This window comes from Lithobates pipiens, unplaced genomic scaffold, assembly GCF_037356315.1.
Source record: "Lithobates pipiens isolate NorthernLeopardFrog02 unplaced genomic scaffold, aLitPip1_a1.2 Scaffold_18, whole genome shotgun sequence".
In the NCBI taxonomy this organism is placed as follows: Eukaryota; Metazoa; Chordata; class Amphibia; order Anura; family Ranidae; genus Lithobates; species Lithobates pipiens.
The window spans coordinates 163,875,432-163,895,028 of record NW_027507758.1 but is presented as its reverse complement, the minus strand read 5'-3'; the positions used below and the strand labels follow the sequence as shown (position 1 = coordinate 163,895,028).

Genomic DNA, 19,597 nt, shown 5'->3' with positions numbered 1-19,597 from the left:
AGCGTGGGGAGGTTGAAGGACAGACAGGGGTCTAGCAGTACCAGAGTGGGATGGCTGGAGGATGGGGGGTACAGCAGAATCAGCGTGGGGTCACTGGATATGGGGGTGGGTACAGCAGTACCAGCAAGGTGTGCTCTCCAGCCTCTGTGTGCTCTTTCCCAGACCCCCCTCGTCGGCTCTGCCAGGTTCCCCCATCCTCTCTCCTGCTGAATATCTGTCAGGATGGAGAGTGGGAAAATGGGCCGGTGAATGTGTAATTTACCGGCCCCCTTTTTTTCTGAATTGAGAGTCAGTGATCTGTACCGGGGCTCCTAAAAAATTGTAAAAAATAATACAAAAACTACTGATACCGGTGGCGGAACTACAGGGCTCACAAAGGTTGACAGGGACCTGAAGATCCACCACCAGACTTGCAGGTAAGGGCCTCAGCTGGGGTTCAGGGAGGCCCTTCATGGTTTCTTGCACCAGGGCCCTGAAGGTTCTAGTTATGCCACTGATGCAAAGATGAAAGCTTTAGCTTAGATAAAAACAGCTTAAACAAGTTTAATAATCTATGGAAACCATGGATTAAACACTGCTTACCACCAGACTCCGAAGACTAAGGACTTTTACCATGGTAGATAATGGCCTAATGGGTAGATGTACCAATACCCTCTGGGAGTAACCCGCCCGATCCAAATGAGATGCATGCAGAGTAGCGCAGGAAGCGCCTGTCTGTAAAAATGTATCTCGCTCATGTCACTCAGCGCTGTTTGCTCCCTGGCGACCCCTCCTCTCTTCTCGTCTATCCTAGATGATGTCAGAAGCCAATGGGGATAGACGATAAGAAAGGAGGGGCCACCGGGGAGCGAACAGCGCTGGGTGACATGAGAGAGAACTTGCTACAGACAGACGCTTCCTGCGCTACTCTGCATGCTGGCTAGTAAGATCCCAGATGTGTCCTGTAATGTGCCCACTGATGTCCCCCGTTCCTTGATGTGCTATGTGCCCCATGCCCTGATGTGCTATGTGCCCTGTGCCCTGATGTGCTGTGTGCCCCAATGTGCCCCATAATCTGCCCTGATGTACCCTGATGTGCCCCATGCCCTGTGCCCTGATGTGCCATGTGGCCTAGTGCCCCATGCCCTTATGTGCCCCGTGCCCTTATGTGCTATGTGCCCCATAATGTGCCATAATGTGCCCTGATGTGCCATGTGGTCTGATGTGCCCCGTGCCCTTATGTGCCCCATGCCCTTATGTGCTATGTGCCCCATAATGAGCCCTGATGTGCCCCATAATGTGCCCTGATGTGCCATAATGTGCCCCAATGTGCTCTGATGTGCTATGTGCCATGTGCCCTGATGTGCTATGTACGATCTTGAAAACAATAGGAGGCGTTTTATAACTTGTTGCAAAGAATTGCCTAAGTTGCCCATGCATGGATTGAAATGTGTCTAGTACGGCAGAGACAGACTGAATTTCGTGCCATCTTTGGCCACTCCAGCACAAAAGAAGTTAATCTAACGATTGACTTCTGTCATAACAGTCTTCTCACTGTGAGAATACATGTCTCAGCATGGGGAGGTTTTCTCCATCCACCTCGCTTGTGTAGATTGGGGAAATCTGGGGGTTTTTATTTAGTTTTTTCACTCATCCTGCTGCCTGAAAGAAAAATAATCATCTGTCTTGGGCCAGCCTTGCTTTACCCATTTTTATCTTTCTCAAGATTGTTGATGACAAAATGTTCAGGAAGACCCCTAGATTCCCCTGTATACCACACAGATCACCAATTTTTTAAAATTGTCTACCTCTTCCAATATAAAATAGATTACTAGTTGTGTTTGTTGTAGCGGTATAAACATTTACTATCACTTTACAAATGTTCTGTTAACGTGTATAAAACAGACTTTGCATCTGCACATGAAAAGAAATGTGTGTCCTATGCCTACACAACAATCCCTCCCCTCCTGATCTGACTGCCTTTGAACACATCTGTAAAAACAATCCCCATTCGCAGGATTTAATTCCTACTTTCTATACACAATTGGTAGACCCACGCCCCATTCATCCCTCCAATACGTAGCAAAAGTGAAGCGGACCTAGGCCTCCAGCTGGAAGCCAAAGATTGTTATGACATTTGGTTTGCTACCAAATCGGCTTCCCAGAATGTGGTAGCCTCTGAAACAAATTTTAAGGTGTTAATGCTCTGACACTTGGTCTCTGCCTGGATCCTAAGTGGTTTCGAGACAAGGGTACCCACCTCCATGTTTGGTGAAATTGTCCAATAGCCCAATCATTCTGGGTTGAAATCTTCCGCATTCTTTCTACCCTTGTTGGCAGCACTCTAGATCCTGACCCATTAATTGCCTTATTCAATAAAATGCCCCCTGTTATAACCCAACCCCCATTCAAACTGCTCCTGCAGGTTACAATTGTTGCAAAGCAAACAATTGCAAAGGCCTGGAAAACTACTCATCCTAATACTATGGAAACTAAGAATAGAATTACCAGAGCAATGATACCTGCTAAGGTTAAGGCTGTATTGCTTGACTAGGTCAAAAAATATGAGCACCTCTGGCAACCCTAGGTTGATCACTTCCTCCCCCCTGACTTTGACAACCAACTCTCTATCACCTAAATCGACTTTTCTCCACCATTGACTGCTCATAGATACCGGACTTTTTCAAGGTACACATAAATACATAAAAAATACATTAGGTACATGAATGGATCTATCCGCTAACACAAACTTAACTACATAAATAGAGCTACACCGCGGCATATACTCTTGCTTCTCCTGAACCATTGCTATTGTTACTAACAATGAAAGAGGGAAAAAAAGAAGAAAGGAGGAGAAACCCTGGAAGCGGGCCCATTCCATTATCTCTACCCCCCTAAAAAAAAAAAGGGGGGGATTTTCAAAATCAATGTCCCCACATAACCCATGTCAATTTATCTTTCCTTTCATGGAAAGAGAGAATCCAATCTCTCTATCCCAATATTGTCCACCTTCAAGTTGTGCAAAAAGAACAAAAATAGGGGTAGAAAAAAGGGAGGGGGGAAATAGAATTACCCCCCCTCCCCGCCCCGTCCCCCCATGAACTATGTTATCCCATTATAAACCATACTATTCTCCTCTCACCTGTGTCTGTTTTTCCTACTTTCAAGGGGAAGAGAGGAGAAACTTCCCTCCCTTTATCCCCATTACCATCCTCCTTCAATTTGTGCCAGGAGAAAAAAAGAAAAAAAATGACTCTTGTGATCCCAGCCATGTACACACCGTGTTGCTTCTTAATGCTTTATTGTTTTACTCTTGTTACTGAGTTTTACCAAAGTTGGCTGCGTCCCCACTGTTTCATAAGAATGCTGTACAACCTACATCCCCTCCTGTACACAGAGGACAACCTCTTTATTGCTTCCTTACCATGGAACCTTTGTTCTTTATTCTTTAATAAAATATTTGAACAAGAAAATGAATGTGTGTAAATTCTATGCTATTATAATCAAAAAACTACCTAAATCAGATAATCCTGTGTAGCTATGAGTAGCTATATGTAGCGCCACCCCCGAAGGAGCTGCTTGGTATTTTGGGTTCTCTGTTCTGCACCTCAATACCAAGAACAGCCTCAGCCCCTTAGGCCAGGGCTTGAAAAATTTACTTAGAATCTAGGTGCCAGCTGACAAAGTTAGGAGCCAATAAGAATTGCTCATGCCTGATGCCAAGCGAAAAAAAGAACAATATTTAAATTATTTTTTTTTTAAATCAACTTTTGTTTTGTTTGTTATAAGATTTTGCAAATATTTTTCTTCTTCTTCCCTGACGTGCTCTGATAGGCTGCACTGATGAGGTGGCACTGATGGGCTGCACTGATGAGACGGCATTGAGGTTGGAACTGACAGGTGGCACTGATGGGGACCAATAGGCAGCACTGAGGTGCCACTGATGAGAACTGACAGGTGGTACTGATAGGCAGCACTGAGGTGGCACTGATAGGCCACACTAAGGTGGCACTGATGGGCACTGACAGGTAGCACTAATGGGCACTGACAGGTGGCACTAATGGGCACTAATATGTGGCACTGATAGGCAGCACTAACATGTGGATATGATAGGCAGCACTGACAGGTGGCACTGATGGGCTGCACTGATCTGGTACTGGCAGGCACTGGTTGGCACTGGCAGACGGCATTGGCAAGTGGCACTGGATGGCACTAATTGGCACTGGCAGGTGGCACTGGTTGGCACTGGCAGGTGGCACTGGCAGATGGCACTGGTTGGCATTGGCAGGTGGCACTGGTTGGCATTGGCAGATGGCACTGGCAGGTGGCACTGGATGGCAATGGCAGGTTTCACAGCTGATAGTGTAACTGTGTGAAACTGAATGCTCTCTGCAGCACCATGGTGTGTGAAACTGTATGGAGAGAGAGAGGAGCTGACAAATTCAGCGTGATGTCAGACATGGGTGGGACCCGGGGTGGGTAGGACCCAGCTATCCAGCCAATAATTGGGCTGTTTAAGAAAGGGGCAGGGCCACATACACATAGTGGCCCACCCAGATCCCATCCTGCCCACCCCCACATCAAACCTCAATTTTGACAGCTTCTCTCTTTCTCCATACAGTTTCACACACCGTGGTGCTGCTCTGCCAACAGAGTGTGGAGAAGGGAGGAGGAATCTCAGCGGTTGCTGCGTCACTCTATTCCTGCTCCATCCCCACTACCACATTACCAGACAGTGCTCTGTGTCTGGAGGGTCAACGAGGTCCGCAAGGCGCCTCTACTTTCCCGGCCAAGACCCTGCAGCCCTCCCTGTAGCAGAGGCACCTGTCACTGGCAAAAGCCCAGGCGCTCGGACACAATTGGTGCCTGGGATTTGTCGAGCCCTGCCTTAAGCACACCTGGTTAAACAATACCACTGCAAGCACAAATCACAACACGGGTGAGCTATACCTTTCGTCTTTAAACAAAATTTCACACAGCAGACAAACTTGAACACGGGCTTCTAAATAGGGTAAAAAAAAATAAAAAATACATACATATATATATATATATATATATATATATATATATATATACCCAAATAGTGAATGAAATAATAATGCAAGAAATACGGTTATATATATATATATATATCTTCAATCTCTCTCTCACTCTCTAAGAGGACACTCCCCTCAGCACCTGTCCCCTCACCACACTGTCCTCCCTACAGTTCTCGGCAGCCTTAAGATGCTGGGGCAGTGCATATCTCTCCCCTGCTTCAGGAGCCCAGGCTGGCAAAACTCCATGGGCTTTCGTGGCTTGGGCTCTCTTGCCTGGGGTAGTGCTGGGCTGCCTGGTTGTCCCTGATGGACACACAGTTCTCCTTTCACACTCCTTCACAGCCCCGGGTATCACTTCCTGAAAAAAAAACTTTGGCTTCCCAGTGTCATCTGTGTCTCTTCATGTTCTGGAAGGAAAGGTCAGCATCCCCCTATCACCATCTTGTGGCCAAAAGGAGAAACTGCATAACAAATATTCTTACATTATAATCTATGCATGACAGAATGCTTGTTACATATGTATTCTGGAGCTACTTTATTTGTGTGGCTTCTGACTGTACAACTGTAGATTAATTTGTATTACCCCAAAACAATTTTGGATAAGCTCTTAAAGGACACACACGCACACACCATACCATGCGCAGCTGTACCAGATTCTAAAGCCTCCTGAACGTGATCCTGAACGTTAGAAGCAATTATGTCCGCATGATCACGAGAACCCCTACTGCAGATGTAACTGTTATCTTCATAGTGGTTTCTTGTGCATTTATGTTTAGTAAATCAGGCTTTTGGCTTTATTCACTTCACAAGACGTTTAAATCAGAGTGGTTACAAGAAGACTAAAGCCCCATGCACACTATCAGATTTTCTGCTGATTTTTTCCCTTCAGATTTACCAAAACCATATAATATGAGGTCAAACCTTAGGAATTTCAATTTGTATGCAATCAGGCAGGCCCTTCCACTATATGGTTTTGGTAAATCTGAAGACAAAAATCAGCAGGAAATCTGATAGTGTGTATGGGGCTTTAGTGCTCCAGTTTTAGTAAATCTCCCCACAGATCCCTATTGGTGGCATTGAGATCTGTCCCTGTCTATGTCAGATATGATACTTCCACACGCTGCCACTAATCTGCATGCAGCCAGATTGGCTATTTCATTCTTTGTCAGCCACCTGCTGCAATTATAGAGAACATGAGGGCGCAACCACACAATGCAATCTCATACAGCTTGACAGTGAACTACAACTGAGGAAACAACTATCTCTTTACATTTTTACATTCTTTTGAGCAAAACATTTTTTTATTAATGTCACATTTAATATCCCTAAGTGGGCAGTGCACAGAAAGTTACAAAAGTCACTAAAGTTACAACAGTAAGACACAAACAAACAGTATTAAAAAAACGGGGATAAAACTTACAGAAAAAGTATTTCTCCTGCTTCTGGTCCTGGATGTATATCGGGGATCATACCCCCCAACATAAGGGGGACTTCAAATATGACTGAGTCTTGATTGCAGACCTCCTTTTTTATACCTTAGAAATCACAGTGGAATTACCATCTTACCAGTTCACCCAATTGGATTGGGCTGGTCACGGCTTCTAACTTGGGTAGGATTTTGTTAATAACAATTAAAAAAATTGGGGCCCCTGAGAAATTCACTTTTTTTTAAATACGTACATAGGGCAGGTCTACTGACGTCATCACGCTAGATGCCGAAGCTGCAAAAGTACTGTGAAACTGAAGTTTGCACTTGCAACCTGATGAATTTTATGCACCTATGATATGCTTATTTGATCTTCACATACATGAGTTTAAAGCGGGAGTTCCGCCGTTTTTTGTTTTTTAAAAGTCAGCAGCTACAAATACTGCAGCGGCTGACTTTTAAAAAAAGGACACTTACCCGCCCAGCACGCCCGCGATGTCGGCACCCGAAGCCGATCTCTCGATCGGCTCTCGGGTGCTGCTGCCGGCATCTTCGGTATGGGAATCAGGAAGTGAAGCCTTGCGGCTCCCTACTGCGCATTGCGTGAGTCGCGCTGCGCAATAAGGATGGTCCCTGCTGTCTCTGGGATCTGTGTGTTTCCCAGCAGGAAGGAAGTGGAAGTGGCGTAAATACCTACAGAATCTGCGGCTATCTATGCCCGGAAGTGGGTGCAAATACCTGTATGATACCTGTATTATACAGGTATCTGCACCCCCCTCCCCCCTGAAAGGTGCCAATTGTGGCACGGGGAGGGGTTTCCAATGAGCGGAAGTTCCACTTTAGGGTGGAGCTCCGCTTTAATCTTTTATTATTTCATAAAGCTATTTAAGGTACTTCACTGTTGTCAGTTTCTTTTATATTGTGGGGACTCTATCCTGAGAAAATCATCTGTGGTCTAGATGGATTAATATTGGTGCTGTTCAATGGAGTATAAAGTGATATTAGACCTTCCATGCACGGAGGGTCATTTTATAAAGGTGAGCTGCTTTCTGATGGGGATTGATACTGGGTGTATTTTCATTATCTGATTATTGACACATTGGTGGCTGGAAGACTTTTTTTAAGCTTGGACTCTTGGTTTTTGCATGGACTATTGTTTGGGCACTTACTGTATTTATGGATTTGCACTGTTTATATGGGCATTCCTTTATGTGAAGGGACCAAACATGCTTTATGCCAAGCAGAATCAGTACCAGCATAACAATGAAAAACTCTCCTGTATTTTACAATAAAGCTTACACGTTAGAAGTCTAACTTATTGTGCAACCAAGCTCTTTCTGAAAGTTTTATAATTGTGCTTTGTACAGTTCGGCAGTTATGGATTATTAAACTTTTTAGAACTTTCTGCGGCCCTGGCTCACAGCAGGGAGTCAGGTCCATCCCTGTTCATTTCTGAATTTGCACCGGAATTGGAGCCAAATACGCACAGGATCCTTTCCAAATATGAACTACGGCCACCCTGGAGGTGTGTGAACCCACCCCATTAAGAGCTGGTCACGCCCTCCTGTCATGTGAATTGGATGTGGGGAAAACCGCATCCAATTTGCATAAATGTGAACCTAGTCTGAATGTTGAAATACACACATTTGTTTTGGATTCAATGTGATAACTGTATACCTACTCTGTGCTAATTTAGAATTTTTGTAAAACATTGGATGATCTAACCCCCCCCCCCACAACTCCACTGTGATAGTATATGAAATAAATATTTGGAGACCTGTATAGTTATACACATTGCAGACCTGTTCTTTGAGTTTCAAAATGTTTATGAAAATATGATCCAAGTCTACTCTCTCTTGGCTGGATCATGGCAAGTATGGAGAACAGTGTATTTCCCTTGTAGAACACTATTTGATGGTATTGATTACTCTTCTTACGAATCTTCCTTTTACAGTAGTGCTAAAGGAGACTTGCCAAAGCTTGGTTGTGTGTTATTTCATCTTTTTAGTAAAGCAGTTGTCATTAAATAGCAAGGCAGTTCATTTTGGAGAAACTATACATTTTGCATATATATGGTTGCCAGGAGTCAACTTAATGGCACTTAAAGCAGTGTTCCAGCCGCACAAATTTTTGTTTTTGCAAACACTGTAGCTGCTGACTTTTAATAAGGACATCTACCTGTCCAATGTCACCCCCCCCCCCCGAGGCTGGTCCATCTATCGGATCGGGTTCAGGCGCCACCACTGTAACGAAGGGAAACCGGCAGCGGAGCCTTCAGGCTTCACATCCAGTTTCTTAAATGCGTTGAGTCGAGCGGCGCTTTCTGAATGGCCCTGCCATCTTCTGGGACACACTTTGGTCCCAGAAGGCAGCGGGGGAGAAGGAGGATATGACGCATTGGCCCACGACTGAGCTAAGATGGAAGTACACTATGTACTTCAGAAAAGGTAAGAAAATTCATAAGAGATGGACTACACACTATCGAGAGATTGTCATGTGTATATGTTGCCTTCCAATGTGATATGCTTCTCTCTTTTTTTGTATACGACTGTTACAACATATTTGTATTGTATTTTTGCTTAAAAAACAAAACAAATAAATAAATATACAATTACAAAAAAAGAAAAAGTAAGAAAGAAAAAAAATAGTTCTCGAAAAACGAGGGGTGGAGGAGTGGTCTTTCCTTTAAGACCAAGTTGTAAAAGTGGAATTCTGCTTTATTAATAATTAAAAAAAAGCATAAAAAGAGGGAATGGAAAAAATCTTAAACATTTGTCTGGACTGTATTGTTTTCTGCAGTGTACCCCTATAGGGGACATGCTACTTCACTTCCTGTCCAAATGACTTTCTATGTAATCATGTTCTGTCTAAGATACGCAAAGTAAGGAGAAATGTTCTGAATAGTGAGACATTAAGCTCTAAAACCCTAATGGAGTTTATTGTAGATATGAAAGAAGTAAAACGTAGAATGAACTATTACATACAGCAAGTATTGGGGTGGGAGTATTGTCTGTGCCTTAGTTTACATCTTCATGTAGACAAAGCACCCGGTCTGTATAGTTTACATTTTTTAAAGGTATAATCATTTTGTAGTTTCGATTTCCAGAATAGAAGTGATATCTATATATTTTTAAAAAAAATTTAAGGAAATTAATATACACACACAGTACAGATCATGACGTTTATGTAGCTACTGAATGAAATCTGTATATAAACTAGGTGAGGATATTCTCTCTCTGTCCCTTTATTAAGCTTCTCATTGTTTATATCAGTTTTACGTTAAATATTGCTCGTCTAAAGATTCTCAGCTCTCAAGGGCATGCCAAGCTCAAGATAATTTACAATCTGCATGCAACAAGTTGCTATTTACCATGTGTGTTTTACAAATAAATCTTTAGGCAGTCAGCAGGCATAATCTTTTATGAGAAATATTTTATAGACATTTTGCAGAAGGAATTAAACCAAAAGACAAGGAGGCCAGAGCAAACACATTCAAGGCCACTGTAGGAAAAGATAGCATGTATGGTATTGTATATTACACAGACACAAGTTCTTTCTTACAACCAAAACACAGTCATGGTCAGACTACAGTGTTTTCCTTTACATATTGAATTAAACATGATAAGCCATGCTGAAAATCTAGCTTTGTTTTTTCTATAACTAAGTTCAAAATGACAGCTGCATGATTAGTAGTAAGCATGTACAGTCTATAGCGTAGTATGTATAGTACTCTGTAGCCATTGCATCAAAAGAGATTCCGGTTGTGACGTGATAATGTTTAAATAATGACACATAAATACAGAAGCATTTGGTGCTTTGCCAGTAATGCTGTGTGCATTAAGTTCAACAAGAATGACTGTAGGATAGATAAAGCAAAAATCAGTTAGAAAGAGGGAGGACGGATTTTTTTTTTTTTTTTTTGTGGTGTGTTCTGCTCTGAATTGTACCCTCCTCCTCTCTAGAGCTTGCTGAATACCTGTGCAGTGCTGAGCTCCAGTATGATTCCTGATCAGACTAACATCAGGTTGTGTTCTGTTCTCAGGTGTCTGTCTATGTGCTAACTCTCAAGCCTTGGCAAGTAGACGGTCAACAGCCATGCAACATTCTCGCTGTCAATAGTTACGACCATGCCCCTGCACAGCAAATCCCCAGGAATAACTTTGTTGCATCAGATTCAAGGAACTGAACTGGAGACAATAAGCAGACCACCGCTGAAGTTACCCCTTGAAAGACCCTTTGGCGAAATGTACGTTGATAGCAATAGGACAGGAATTTTTAACTACCCAGAGGGCACCACATATGACTTTACTGCTGCTACTACACCAGTCTACAGCTCTGCCAGCCTCAGCTATGCCACCAGTTCTGAGTCTTTTGGATCAAGTAGCCTGACTGGGCTTCATTCTTTGAACAACGTGCCACCGAGTCCAGTGGTTTTTCTACAAACAGCACCACAGATTTCCCCCTTTATCCACCACCATGGCCAGCAGGTGCCCTACTATTTGGAGAGTGAGCAAGGCTCTTTCGGAGCAAGAGAAGCTGCTCCTGCTACATTTTACAGGTAATTTTTACAATGTGCAATAAAATATGCTTTTACAGGGATCTCCTGCATTACAACTCCAGAGCCACAAATTCTTATTCAACTCTTTATCCATTTGTTTTTTTCACATCATAATGCAAGCTGTTTTGATAAGTTTAAATGTTATTGTTTCATCTAAAAATCTCGTTTAATAAGACACAGTGCAAGAGTAAACCTCATGTGCATAGTGCGTTAATCTAAAGTGACCAATCAGACTGCATTTAATTATGAGAAAACATTTTAGTCTAAACGATTGCTGTTGGTAACTAAGTAACTATAATTTACACATTATTTTGACTTTTTAAATAAGACTTTTAGGCCCTTTCTGTAGAGCTTTAAGTGCTGACAGTGCACCCAGATGCCATTTTCATCATTTTTAAATGGTTGAATACTTTTGTGGTTAATTCTTTGTATTTGAAAAAAAAATATTAGATGACTTGTAGAATAAATTCTGATCTTTATATTTTTAAACCATCTGCTGTACCTTCTGGAAAAGTAAGCAATTACCGAGGGTTACAACTGCCTGTCTAGCACCACAATATATAAAATTGAAAAAAAAAATGTATATTAGCGGCAAAGAGGTCCTAATAAAAGGAGATAACTGCCATTCTGACATTGTTAGGTACATTGATGTCAAACCTTCTTTTCTTGTGATATATATATATAAGTCTAGTACTGTAATGCAAGACAGATAACATGCAGATAGAAATATTCTATCTAGGTACCTACAGAAAATATCTGTCTCCCCCTACTCTCTCCCCTTCTCTCTCTCTCTCTCTCTCTCTCTCAACACTTGAGATACATTATAACACCTTTTACAGTTAGCACTTTTATTGGAATATTAAAAAAAAAATAGTACTAATAATACTTCTTTTAGCCTTAAGGTTCCAAAAATAATTTTGCTCATGTTCTGATTTTCTGCATTTTGCATGAAAAATAACATTCGACAGCAAGCTAAAATTAAGCTGCTACCATTACCAATATTACCATGTTTATGTTTGTTGCTCTCATTGGTTATAGTCCTGAATACAATTATAGTGAATAACTATAAATTTCCTAAAAATGCTTGTGCTTGCTTAATTGGTTAAATAAACTTGGAAGTTGTAGGAGCTGGCAACAAAGAGAATTTAACAATGGACAGCAAAATCCGTGCACTTCCTTTTTTTTCCCTACATAGTTGGCTTTTAATGTATCCTCTTTTCTCTTATTAACCAATATGCTTTTGAGTAAAACATTCATTTTCAATTATATGCACTAAAAAGTGATATTTTGGCCAAAAAGCAAAGTAGTAATTGTTAACACAACCTGTTTCCTAGTCATTTATATTTTACTTCAGCAATTAAAAAATACGAATTATAATTTTTTGGAAAAGAAAAACACATAAAACACTGTCTGATAACACCCAAGAATATTTATTTAATTTTAATATTGTTTTATTAGCTATTAGCTAAGTTGTTAGTATGGGGCATAAAGGCATTTCTTCTTTTGCCACAAAATAGTCAACCTGCAAAGTTTTATGTTTTTGAAATGCCTTGATTATTTACAGAGTAAACAGGAGGCTGGACTGAGGTTTATAGGCTTTCTGTCACTTTCTGTAGTAATAAATTTGTTTAATGCGCATGGTGTGTACACCTACCAGATGGCACCAGGTCATTGTGACAAACCAAACTGTGATTCACATGTTGGAATTAACCCCTTTCAATGTACTCTGCTGCTTGCGTTGAATTATTCTTCGATCTCTCTGCTGTCATTGTCGCAAGCAACAAAAATTAGTTATGCCGACACACATCTAATTTCCTCAAAATTGTCAATATTTGTAATGCTGTTAAAAGATAGGCATGCCATGTATGGCATGAACCAATATCCATGTGTTTAGCAAATGATTTAGACACTAAGGAATGTTTTATTCTGTAGTGGAATGTAAATGGCAACTGTACAGCCCATGTAAATATGGATGGCAGATGCTTAATGACTTATATTACAATTTAAAGCTTAAAAAACACGAGATCGTGTTTATTGCTCACTAATAGTTTTTTTTGTTCTTTAGAAATGCCTCACTCAATGATGGCACTATTATGGGACATGTACATGGTTTTGTGTATGGTGTGTCACTTTAACTCCGTGGCATATAAATGAAATACGCATGTCTTATAGGACCTGTTGTTGGCATGACATTTATTTATGGGTGGTAGATTTAGTTTTTTTTCAGAAAAAGACATCTCTTTACATGTTGATATTTTATAATTTCAATTACTAATATTTATTGTGCAACTAGTTACATTGTTGGGTTAAAAATTACACTTTACCATGGAGTTCTAAAAAAATAAATGGAAATCCTAACCACAGAGCTAATCCAGGAGAATGTAAAAAAAAAAAACCTTTGTAAAGCAAGGATCAATTAACTTCAATAGGGAAACAAGTCCTTAATAATTCTTAAAGGTAAACTCCCCGGATCAACATTGTAAAATAATATTTTTTTTAAATATTAATAGCCATTTAAATATATGACACATCCAGCTTGTTTCACAAATTATACTGGGTTTTACTGGAACCCTTTTGGTTAGCTAAGATTAAACCTATTTTCCTCCAGTTGCAAAAGTGTTTTCATATTTATTTATACCACAGGTGCACATCTACGTTGGTTGGTGAGGACTTCAAATGGTGTTCTAAAATCAGTTTTTGTTATATATTGTTTGGTGATGTCACATGTTTCTGGTGTTTATTAAGATGCATAACACAGAAACATGGTATCTAAAACACAGAAACATGTTATCTAATAACTGGTGTATATATATAAATATATATATATATATATATATATATATATATATATATATATATATATATATATATGTAAGCCCTGCTGTGACTGTTGGCACAGCATTGAACCTTTGTTGTTTCCAACCTGTATTGGCTGTTTTAGTGGTGTTTTGGTTTGTCTGGTAGACATTCAGCCAAAGTAGATCTTCCTAATAAATAAATAAATAAATAAATATATATATATATATATATATATATATATATATATATAAAATCACACCACTGCTGTTTTCAAGGTTAGACGCGTTTGTAAAAATATAAAAATATGCAAAGTGTGTTATCCTAAGCATAGTTTAAAAATATCTTTATAAACTAAAACAATATCATTAATAATAATATCAGGCTTACTTTACTAAGTGCAAAGAGCTAAGATTGCTGTGCATCTACTGTCACCCATAACAACCAATCAGAATCTTTCTTATCAATGACAGGTCTATGAAATATCAACAGTTTGCATAGTGTCCGTTGCTTTATTGAATAAACCTGAACGTATCTTTGGAAACATTGTTCTGCCGGATATATACCTAGAATAACTGTGAAATGATGTTTGCAAAAGTTCCTTTGACTAATGGTTATGGTAGGGGGCCAAATGGAAACAAAACATTCTCTACTCTGTGAAACACAACAATGCATTCTCAAAAGGGCAAAGTGTTGTTTTCTGCTATTTATATGTGGCCAATATTCTTAAAGCCTGTAATGAACATGTACATTTTTAGATACCTGTATTTATTATGTTTATCAATATTCTTTGTAGAATACCAGCATTAAACAATAGGGAAGCAAATTTACTTTGCATGCATCAAAAAGCATTTACATTTTTGTTTTGATCCCCTAACATGATATTTATGTGTCAATTTTACTTTTGGTCTTTTCCCCATAATTAGCCAGGAAAAAGTCAGCATCGTACACATGGGATGCCTTGTGCAGAAGCCCCAGCAGCTTGCTGGTACATTATGCGTGCTCTGTAGTTAGAGCACCTGTTTAACCTCTTTTTTCAACTTTGGGACACCATTATTGAACAACGTAGGCTGTTGCTCCAAATGTAACCATCGCACCATGCACCGTTGCAAACCTTTTATTCCTGTCTGATCTCAGGTGCTCCGTGAAACATTTTGTCTTTCTGTGCTCACAACTGTCAGTGCTCTTTTTATAGCCTAAAATTGGGGGAAGGACAGAAAGTCACATTAGAAACACCACATAAAAAAAAAAAAAATGTGTTGCTTTGAAATAGATAATACCACATTTTTGGTGCTGCTGACAGTGCAAAGAATCCTAAGGAATATGATGAATATGGGTACTTTAAAAATAATGCTTGAACATATTAATAACATAATTAACTTGATGTATATATGGATCTATACATAAGTGCAGAGAGAGAGGGAGAGCAGAAAACATTTGTTGCTATAAATGACCTTTATGTGTGCTATAAACCAGCATTTTAATATTGCTATGTAGGTACTGGGGTATAAAATAACAAATTCTATGTAAGGCTCTACCTATTGTTCTTGTATGTAAAATAATTCACATGTTTTTTTTTTTATTTGAAATTAAAGTGATTATATTTTAATATCCTTTTTCATACAGCTATTCTACACTTCCATTTTCCCATTCATGTCTTGCCTGTAAAACAGGTGGCAATATGTCAACACTATATTTCGACAAAATTACAGTGATTCATGTACGGACAATTTTACTCCATATGCCAAATTTGTAACTTGTGCCAAGGTACATTCTGAAAAATTCACAAAGTTATACTGAGCAGTGTTCTGTAGAGTAAAGAAATTGCCTATGGTATTGTTAAGCTTCAGTAAATCTATTTTTATTAATCAATGGCTGTGCTTTTTTGCTCACTTGCATTTTATATGCATTGTTGTTCATTTCAACTGGATTCTCAACCCACAGCAATGTATCAAAAAATGCTCTATTTTTTTTTTCATCACACCTCAATGCAGGGCAGGTGAGTCAGGGTCAACTGTGCATTTTGAACGTACATTGAGGACCCCATAGAAATGCCTGAATACACCCCTAGTATGCATGTACAATGGAAGTGAGCAACATGTTTAGATACCTATTACAACTGGGTCCACATGCAATAATGCTAAAACGGAGATATGATCTGGCATTAAACAGTCATTTGTATGGTATGTTATTTTTAAGTGCTTGAAACCCAGCTCCAGGCCTTTCAGCATCAAGCAAATATAAATTTTACTTTTATCACCCCATATTCCTTTCAACTTTCACTTATTCCTAACATGCATCACCTTAATACTGGTACTACGCAGTAGTTATTGGCTATTTTAACAAATTAAGCCATCATATTGAGAAATTGATTGCACAGATCAAGGCAGCCTGCCACCAACAGTGTATATATGTGTATGTTTATAAAGATAGTTGCCTTGATCCCTTTCATTGTTTCTGTGATCACATTCTGATTAAAAGTTGTTGAAATTGCTAAAACATTGCCAGAAGTATGACCAGAATTGAACTAAACTTCTCTCTCGCTCTAACCTTAACACTAAACCCACTAACCCCTAACTCGTGAAATAAAACCCAACTCTGGTCACAGTTCTTTTCATATTTCATGCCCTGTACAAACGACTGGTTTTCCCGTCGGAATAAACTCTGAAGGTCTTTCCGATGGAATTCCGCCTGAATTCCACTCAAGCTGTCTTGCGTACACATGATCACACCAAATTCCGACCGTCAATAACACAGTGGCGTACAACACGTACAACGGGGCTAGAAAATGTAAGTTGAATAGCCAGTAGCCAATAGCTTCTGTCTCGTACTTCAGAGCATTCAACGTTTTTGGTACGCCGTAACAGCATACAGATGAGCAGTTTTCCCAGTAGGAATTGGTTCAGTCGGAAAAATATAGAACATGTTCTCTTTCTAGGTCGGTCGGAATTTTCAATGTAAAAAGTCCGATGGGGCAGACTTTTTCTGTCGGAAATTCTGATCGTGTGTACGGGGCATCACAGATCACTTAAAGTCCTTTATATCTTTAGTGATGTTAGTTAAAGCCTTTTTTTCCCCTGCAAATTTACTTAAAAGCCTCCTTGCTGCCACATTTGTGCCTTGCCAAGCACAGAAGGGGGGCACAACCATCCTCATCTGTTAGAGCAGCTTTGCTGGTGTCGGTGATTGGCATGAAGCATGTCCAGCAGAGAGATAGGTGGACATTTTTCAGCAAGTCTGCAAAAGGAAGACTTCATATAACTGCATTGAATATATAAAGAAATACAAGGCACCCGAGTAGTATGAAAGGACAATGCTGGAAGCCGGGCTTTAAAACGTAACCTACTTCTAACCTTACCCCTCCCCCAATCTTGGCTTTTAAACCCACAAACTCCAAAGCTTAAAGTAAATATCTAGGCTAAACCTTAAAAATGCTTTCTTCCACCTCCAAATACTTGTGCTGATTAACCCGTGTAAGAAAGATGTAGATACTTACCTTTTCTCAGGTTGGTCTGTCACGTGATCCAACTCCCCAGTGTCAGTCAGCAACAGCTGCAGGGGAGAGGAAGAAGCATCGTCATGGCTCCCAGGCATTGCCAACTGTAGTCTCTCTTCTCCCCCGCAGCTGCTGCTTGCTGACACAGGGAATGACTTGACCGGACCAGGGCAGGCTGACAATAGGTAAGTACAGTACATATATCTTTATTACATAGGTTAGTCCGCATAGGTGTTAGGAATGGGGAGGGAGCATTTTTAAGACTAGTTAGGTCATTTAGGTTAGGTTTAGCCTGGAATTTTACTTTCACTGTCTCTGTGAAATTGAGTGAATGCTGGTTCAGTAGGCTCCACAGAGGGAACATGGACATGAGCTGTGCAACCAGTAGGCTGTGCAATACTGTCTGGATCCATGGTTTCTCCTGAGGATCTTGGAGTTATTAGTGGAAGAGCAGGAGACAGCCACAGTCATACCTCTAGTGGCTGGGACACTTTTGGCTGATGCTTTTAATGTGGTTTAGAATGGCTAAAGTCTAGTTCCTTCTCTCTGGATATCATAGACGGACACATCTGGAATAGGCTTTTGTAGAATAACTCCAGGAACTTCAAACAGGGTTTTGCAATTTCCATGTTGGTGTGCACCTCTACCTTGGACTAGCACTCAGTCAAAGTCTGACATTCATTACTCTCCTTGCTCCACCCATAAATGGCCTTTCATAAACTGTTGGACTTCAGGCATGTCTTGTTTTCTTTCTAAATCAAGCTTGAAGCTGAAGTGTGGTCACATTCTTCTGGGGTCTGGGGGCCCTGGAAGGTTTGGCCAAACATAACATGATAAGGTGATCGAGTTGCTGCAGAATGTATCACATAGTGTAATTTTCAGGCCAAATAATGGGTCATTTTTTCATGAGCTTAGCCTCTCAGAAGTTGTATCAGTGTGCATTTAAATCTCTCATATGCCCCATTGCCTTGTCAAAGATGCAGCACCATTCTTGAAGGGGTTGCAAAGGAAAACATTTTATATGTGTTTTTAGCAGAGACCCTAGTGAATACAATGGTGGTCATTGCACGGTCAAACACGCTTTTTTAGGAAAAAAAACAGTTTCATGCTTTAAGAAAAAAAAAAAAACAGTAAAGGTAGCCAAATATGTTTGCATAATGTGAAAGATGAAGTTGTGCTGAGTAAATAGATACCTAACATGTCACGCTTCAAAATTGCACACGCTCATTGAATGGCTCCAAACTTTGGTACTTAAAAATCCCCATAGGCGACTTTTTTACTGGTTACATGTTTTGAGTTACAGAGAAGGGGATAGGGCTACAATTATTGCTCTCGCTCTAACATTCATGGCGACACCTCACATGTGTGGTTTCAACACTGTTTTCATATGTTGGCGGGACCTACATATGCGTTCGCTTCTGCATGCGAGCACTTGGTGAAACGAGAACTTTGAATTTGTTTTTTTATTGTTAATTTTACTTAAAATTTTCTAATTTTACACGTTAAAAAAACAAAAACGTTTTGATCATTTTTATTCCTATTACAAGGAATGTAAACATCTCTTGTAATAGGAATATGGCGTGACAGGACCTATTTACAGTGAGATATGGGGTCAATATGAACCCACATCTCACCTCTAGGCTGGGAAGCCTAAAATAAATAAAAAAAGATCACGGCTTCCCAGCTGAGGTGACGCCATTTTTTAATGTAGAGGCCGGGCGTGACATCATAACATCGCGCCCAGCCTCCGACGATCATAGAAACTCTGCGACTATCTGATCTGCCGGAAATCTCTATGGTGAACATCCAGGGTCGGCGGATCCATTCTCCGACTCACCAATCACAGAGGTGAGTCAGCAGAAGCACCGGAGGGCTGCGGGGGGGGGTATGTCCCCTCTCGCCGCCCGTAAGAACGATATATCAGTTGACCAGACGCTATGATCATTCTTATGGTGTAGGAAATCACCGGCTGAAAACGCTGATATCTGAATGATGACTGTAACTTCAGGCATCATTCAGATATACCACCACAAATCCCAGGATGTCAGCCACCAGCAAGCGGTTAAAAGAACCCACTTTGAAGAAAGGTCCCTGGTGTAAATGTATCTACTGCGGACACCCATATGGGAGGCAGAAGTGCTTCCACACCATCTAATACCAGATCAATACTGGCACCACAAAATTGTAAAAGTGGTCCACCATAACTAGAGAATAATGGTATCTATTTTCTGACATGTTGCATGTAAGAAAATCAGTACTTCCAGTGGGGCAGACATGTGCCCTCCATTACTGAACAGACCCAC

The 19,597-nt window shown here is 40.4% G+C and overlaps 1 protein-coding gene across 1 annotated transcript in view; it reads left to right on the top strand.

Annotated features, from left to right (window-relative positions):
* ESR1 (estrogen receptor 1) overlaps positions 1–19,597 on the top strand; it is a 515,033-nt gene that overhangs the window by 153,157 nt on the left and 342,279 nt on the right. Inside the window, exon 2 of the mRNA XM_077486339.1 lies at positions 10,487–11,002. Coding sequence (XP_077342465.1) covers positions 10,572–11,002 — 431 coding nt within the window. The 5' untranslated portion in view covers positions 10,487–10,571. The remainder of the gene's footprint in view (positions 1–10,486; positions 11,003–19,597) is intronic.